At 30.5% G+C, this 7139-nt stretch overlaps 1 protein-coding gene across 3 annotated transcripts in view; it reads right to left on the bottom strand.

Annotated features, from left to right (window-relative positions):
• The window catches only part of LOC117173489 (facilitated trehalose transporter Tret1-like), a 35122-nt gene extending 28409 nt beyond the window's left edge, over positions 1–6713 (bottom strand). For 2 of the 3 annotated variants that reach the window (XM_033362102.1, XM_033362100.1), the window contains exon 1: positions 6496–6713. Coding sequence is in view for 1 of the 3 variants with exons in the window: in XM_033362103.1 (XP_033217994.1) it covers positions 654–832; positions 6496–6532 (216 nt within the window). In the remaining 2 variants the exon portion in view is untranslated. Of the gene's footprint in view, positions 1–575; positions 833–6495 lie in introns of those variants that run through there. The other variant, XM_033362103.1, reaches the window with a different exon arrangement.
• Between the last annotated feature and the right edge of the window lie 426 nt (positions 6714–7139).

The raw sequence follows: 7139 nt of genomic DNA, 5'->3' as shown, positions 1-7139 counted from the left end.
AATATAATAATAATATAATAATATAATAATAATAATAAATTATAATATAATAATAATAATGGAAAATTATGACGTATTTGATAGGGTAAATAAACGAATTACACTTGATAACTTGTAATCTTATACATCTAATTTTTGTATTAATAAAACCTAATCTAAAAAAGAAAACCATCTTTGATCTCAAAGAATTGGAACCCCCTCGGGAGTTGGTTCCCTTACCCTATTAAATATATCATAATTTTCTAATTCTGAAATAAAATATTCAAATTGAATTTTGTTGGTACTTTATTTGATTACAAATAAACAATTTTAGGACCCGCTTTGCGAGCGTACTGAGTGATTGCGTCATACACGCATGCACGTCCTTCAGACGACATGCCAGGCGCGACTTCATGGACGATAAATCTGTTTGCTGATTTGAACGCATGTCGTGCGTGACAGTATGCACGGCGTGCCTGCGCCATGCGCGCATAGTGCGCTCGACATGTTATCTGGGTAAGTAATAATTATTATAATTATATAAAATCATTATATCAAAATTATCTAATTTTATAAGCTGATCTAAAAAAATGTTGAGCTAATTATTGCATGTGTTCACTGCTGATATATTTCGTTCGCACCATGAAGTCAGTTTGCATAGATAAGTTTTTTTTTTATTGTTTTGTTTTATATTTTAGAAATAAAAATTTTCCAGATTCCCTAGATTTCTTATATTTTGGAGATTCCTTGGATTCCCTGATATCCTTGAATATTATGAATTTTCTGAATTCTTCTAACGTTCTGAATTCTCTGAATTCCTCGTCTGGCCGACATCCTTGAATATTAGAAATTCCTGAAATAGTTTAAATTATCTGAATTCCTTGAATATTCTGAATTTTTTGCTTCCTTGAATTCTCTTAATCCCCTAAATTCATTAAATAGTCTTCATTTCCTGATATCCCTGAACTCTCTTAACTCTTGCAATGTCTTCAATTTCATGAATTCCTTAAATTCCTCTGAAGTTCTGAAATCCCTGAAATCCTATGAATTTTCTGAAATGCTGGAATACTCTGAATTTCTTGAATATGCTAAATGTTCTGGCAATCCTAAAGTCTTAAGAATTCCCTCAAGTTCGTGAATTCCTTTAACATTCTGAACCCCTGTTTTATTCGAAATTCCTTTAATGCCTTAAACATTAGGAATTCTCTAAATGATTTGTCTTCTCTGAAATTCTTAAATAATCTGAATTCCTTAAATTTCTTCAATTCTCTGAGTACCCTGAATTCCTTAAATATTTTGAAATCCCTGAATTTCTTGATCATTCTTAATTTCTTGAATAGCCTGAAGAACTTGATTTCTGACAATCTCTAAATGCCTTAAATTGTTTAAAAATCTTGTTAGATTAACGTTAATTTTTTGGCAAGCTGCCCGGAATTCCTTCCATTTTCTAAATTCCTCTGAATATGCGGAATTTCTTGAAAATTCTAATTTCCTTAAATTCTCTAAATTCCTTGAATTCACTAAAATCTCTGATTTTCTTGAATTTTCTGAACTCTTAATTCCTTAAATTTCATAAATTTATAGAATTCCTATAAACAATCTCTTCAATTCTTTGAATTCTTTGAATATTTGAAATTCCTCGAATTATTGTAATTCCTTTAAATCCTTGAATCCCCTCAATTCCTAATATTCCTTGTATTCCCGGAAACCCGTGAATCCCTGAACTTCTTTCAATTCTCTGCGGTTCTTGCATTCCTTGAATTCCCTGAATTCAGATTATTTTAGACAATTTCTGGAATTCTCTAAATTTCCTGAATTATTGAAAATATTCTGAATTCATGTTAATCCCTGAATTCCGTCGATTCATTTGAATTCCTGAATTTTCTGAAATCCCTGAAGTCAATGAATTCTTTTGAAATATTTGCATTATTTTAAAGAAAATTACATAAATTCAAGAAATTACTTGAATTCAAGGAATTCTTATGAATCAGAGAATTTAAATGAATCCAGATACAACAGGGATTTAAAGGGATTCAAAAGATTTCAAGGAAGTTAAAGAAATTAAAAAGAATTTAAAGTGGTTTCAAAGCATTCAAAGCCATTAAAAAAAATTAAAAAGAATACATAGGATTTTAAGAGTGAAAAGGAATTCAAATGATTTAAACATTTAAAATTACTAATTTAATGTTCATACATGTTTGACATTTAAATATTTCACAGTAATAGTACAAATATCTCACCTATTATTCCAGCAATGTATTGTAATATAAATTGAATGTTTTCCTTTGTAGTAATTGTTATAAAGATATATTTCCTGAAACTTTTACATAAAACTTGCAAACATTTTTTCATATTCAACAAATAAATGTATTAAAAAGTCAATTGTAATAAATTTTACAATCATCAGGTTTGTTTGCAACATGGTAAATTGCGAATTGAAAATATTCTACTTTTTCCTCACAACATTTAACACCTATCATGTCAGATTCAAAAACGCGCACTTTCTTATATGGCTCATGCCATATCTAGATTAACGAACTTGTTGTAATACATTCTTTTTAACCAAATAATACAAAAAAAGTTCCAGATGAAATTTGTAATCTTATTTAGGCGACACAGAAAATAAAAAAGTACTTGAATTATACTTCGTTTGACCATCAACGATCGATAGATATGGGACCTAAGGTCTAGAAAAAAATCATTCACTAAAATGTTAATTTTACGAAGATAGGCCAAATGAGAAAATACTAACCAAAAAACTCAAACCATAAAGATTGGCGCTTAATTTGCGTATAGAACCGAAAAAGGATCAACGCTTAAAAAATGAGGGACATAAGGTCTAAAACAAAATAATTTCAAAACATTTTCATTTATATAAAGCAGTCCAAATAAGTAAAAACTAACCAAAGAACTGAAACCACGAATATTGACACTCTTCATTACCGTGTAGAACCAAAAAAGTCAACATCGTTTGACCATTAAAGATCAAGAGATATGGGACCCAAGGTCTTGATAAAACTTAATTTTCAAAAATTGTAACTTAACGAAGATATTGAAAATGAGACAAGACTAACCAAAAAAGTCAAAACATGAACATTGACGCTCAATTTACGGACAGATTCGAAAAAGTATACCTTGTTTCACCATCAGCGATAGAAAGAAAATTATTTGCCAACTTTTTAACTTGCCCAAAATAGGCAAAATGAGAAAAATACTAACCATAAAATTTCAACCATGAACATTGACGCTTAATGTTCCTATAGAATCAAAAAAAGTATACCTCGTTTGACTATCAACGATCAAAAGATAAGGGACCTAAGGTCTAGAACAAACTTATTTTTTAAAAAACCACAAACATTGACGATCAATTACCGAGTAGAATCAAAAAAGTATACCTCCTTTGACCATTAATGATCGAGAGATAAAGGACTTAAAGTCTAGAAAAAAATTATTAATCAAAATTTCAACTTGCCGTAGATAGTCCAAATGAGAAAAAGGATACATGACAAATAGCCCAAACGACAAAGTGCCCGCCCAATGAGAGTCGCGGTCCGTGCAAAAGGCCCACGAATTAGAGAGCGAGTCGCTTAATCGCGATGGGTGTACATATGACACTCCCCTACTCGCTCTCTGATTCGCGGGCGTTTTTCACGGAGCGCGACTCTCATTTGGCGGGCGCTTTGCCGTTTGGGCTTTTTGTCACGAATCCGAGAATATACTAACAATAAAACTCCAACCAGGAATATTGACACCGAATTTGAATATAGCGCAGAAAAAGTAAACCTCGTTTGACCATCAACGATCAAAAGATAAGGGACCTAAGGTCTAAAACATATTAATTTAAAAAAAATTCATTTTTATAAAGCTGTCTAAATATGCAAAAACTAACCAAAAATTTATCAACGAACGTTGACGTTTAATTAACTTATATCATCAAAAAATTGTACTTCGTTTGACTAACAACGAGTGAAAGATAGGGAACTTCAGGTCGAGAAAAAGATTGCACATCAAAATTTTAACTTTTCGAAGATAGGAAAATGAGAAAATACTAACCATAAAACTCCAATCATGAAAATTGACCTTTTTTGACAATCAAAAATCAAAAGATAAGCGACCTAAGGCGTAAAAAAAATTATTTTGAACCAATTTTATTTATAAAAAACATTCCAAATGAGAAAAACTAACTCAAAACACGAACATTGACGCTTACAATTACCCCTATAGGACCAAAGTGTACACTTCGCTCGACCATCAAAGATAGAAAGATAGGGAACCTTAGGTCTAGAAAAAAGTGATTCGCCAAAATTTTATCATTTTAAGGTTAGACAAAATGAGACAATACTAACCATGAAACTCCAAGCATGAAAATTGACGTTCAATTTTCGTATAGAATCAAAAAAATATACCTCGTTTGTCTATAAACGTTCAAAAGATAAGGTACCTAAGGTCTAGAACAAATATATTTTAAAAAATTTTATAAGAAAAAAACATTCAAAATGATGAAAAACTTACGAAACAACTCCAACCACAAGCATTGATGTTTGATTTTCGTATTAAATAAAAAAAATTATACCTCGTTAGATCATCAACGATTGAAAAACAGGGGACCTAAGGTCTAGGGCAAAATTATTTTTTTTAACATTTTAAATGAACAAAAACTAACTAAATAACTCCAACTACAAACAGTGACGCTCAATTACCACATAGAACCAAAAAAGCACACCTCGTTTTACCATCAAAGATCGAGAGGTACAGGACCTAAGGTCTAGATAAACATTATTTCTCAAACATTTTCACTTGCCAAAGAAAGTGAAAATGAGACAAGAATAACCGAAAAAATAAAACCTTGAACATTTTAGCTCAATTTCCCGTATAGAATCGAAAAATTATACTTCGTTTGACCACCGACAATCGAAAGATAGGGAACTAAGGTCCACAAAAAATTATTCACCTGCATTTTAACTTGCCACAGGTAGACAAAATGAGAAAATACTATTTATAACAATCCAACCACGAATATTGACGCTCAATTCTCGTATAGAACAAAAAAAAATTCCCTGCTTGACCATCAATGATTGAAAGATAGAAGATCTAAGGTCTAGAAAAAAATAATTTCCAAACATTTTTGTTTTTAGAAAATAGGCAAAATGAGAAAATTCTAATAAAAAAATTCCAACCATAAACATTGACGCTCAATTTTAGTATAAAACCAAAAAATTATACCTTGTTTGAATATTAATGATCAAAATATAGGGGATCTAAGATCTAGAAAATAATTTTAAAAACGGTTATTTTTGGAAAACAGTTAACATGAACAAAAACTAACCAAAAAGCTTGAACCACAAACATTGACGTTTAATTCTCTTATAGAATCAAGAGAATTTACCACGTTTGACTATCAACCATCGAAAGATAGATGACTTAAGGTCTAGAACAAAATTATTTCCTAACAATTGTATTTTTAGAGAACAGTCAAAATGAACAGAAACTAACCTAAAAACTCCAACCACGAATATTCGTGCTCAATTTTCACATATGAGCAAAGAAGTATACCTCTTTTGATAATCAATAATCGACAGATGGTGGATCAATGGTAACAAAAAAAATATTTGCAAAATTTTAATTTGCGGAAGACAATCAAAATTAGCAAAATTTTAACGAAAAACTCTACAGCTCTATCTTTTGTTCGTCGCTGGTCACAATGGTAAACTTATTTTTTTCTGTAAGAAAATTTAGCGACCATTATCATTGTTGGACTTTTTTGTTAAATTTTGGCACATCTTGACTGCCTTCCGCACGTTTTTTTACTTTCTTTCCCTAATCCTAAATTTTCTTTAAACTCTTTTTTCTCGATTCAGGTGCCAATTAAAAGACAATTCCTGTCCCACTATTAACGACAACTTAAAACTGCGATTTCACCAAGAAATATTGTTCAATAATTTGGTCTACTGACAAGAGGGAACAAATTAAAGAAATCTATATTAATCATAGTACAAAATTTTTAAATAACGAATGCCGGCTATGATTCTTCCAATGTAAAGTGCAATGAAATTTCTAGAAAGAATTAGACAAAAAACAGGATTTTAATTGTGGAATTGCGAACTATAATGTAGCATTTTTGGGATTCAGAAACCCTAATATTAAGGGTATTGAAAGATATTCAAGTTGTAAAGCCAACACTATTCAAGGCTGCTATCCAGGGACTTTAATTTATATTCACAGGAAATTATAATCTGTTGATGATCAGCTGAAAAATTAGTAAACTTTTTGATGAAATAATTCGTATTTCGCACAGAAAAAAGGAAAGTTTAAGTTTACAGCAGTTCCACGTGAAAGATTCGCTGCGATCAAAATTATCCTTGTCGGTTAAACCTTACATGAATCTAAGATATTTCTCCATTTTAACATAGTCTGGATAATCTTTCATCTCATCACAGAACACATTTCAACTTTCGTTTTTCTGTAAGGCAAAAAATACTATAAGTTTTCACTAACAAATAACCTGTTTTAACTCACCAGTCAGAGTAGCCGCATATTGCAAAAAAACAGACATCCTTTTTTAATTTTTCTACTGACATCCTCGAACATTTCATACTCGAGATCCTTCTGACTGATATTCTTTTCTATCAAAGAACAATTCATGACTCTTTTCGATTTCTTTAAATAATTTATACATTTTTTGGAACTAGAATCTCTTTAAATTAAAATCAAAGTAAAATTGTTACGTATGTCTCGTACAAATACCGTTACTTTACAGAAATATTTTGTTATGTATTTTAGCAGGCTGCTAGTCAATAATCAATTCAAGTTTAGAAACAAGTTTCTTACGAACGGCATAGTTACGATATTTCTTCAAGGTGGGGGGCTTGCGAATATCTAATACGCTTGAGTTTATCATGGGATTTAATTGATCTTTAATTCTTGAGTCTTACGCTTCATGAATGCTGTTGATATTTTTTCTTATATAATTGCTAGTAATCTGTTCAGCAATTTTCTAATATGTAAACATAAGAAAGAATATTTTTTTTTTCATTTGTGCAAGTCTTATATCAAAACCTCTATCAGAAATAAAAAGGAAAGAAAAACATTGTGTTATTTTTATTTTTTCCTTAAATTCATTATTTCCTCTATTTCCTCCAGAGGTTTTCTCTAATTTAGGC

The sequence above is a fragment of the Belonocnema kinseyi genome, chromosome 5, assembly GCF_010883055.1.
Source record: "Belonocnema kinseyi isolate 2016_QV_RU_SX_M_011 chromosome 5, B_treatae_v1, whole genome shotgun sequence".
Classification (NCBI taxonomy): domain Eukaryota; kingdom Metazoa; phylum Arthropoda; class Insecta; order Hymenoptera; family Cynipidae; genus Belonocnema; species Belonocnema kinseyi.
Note: the sequence above shows the minus strand (reverse complement) of the source record. Positions and strands in the feature narration are given on the sequence as shown.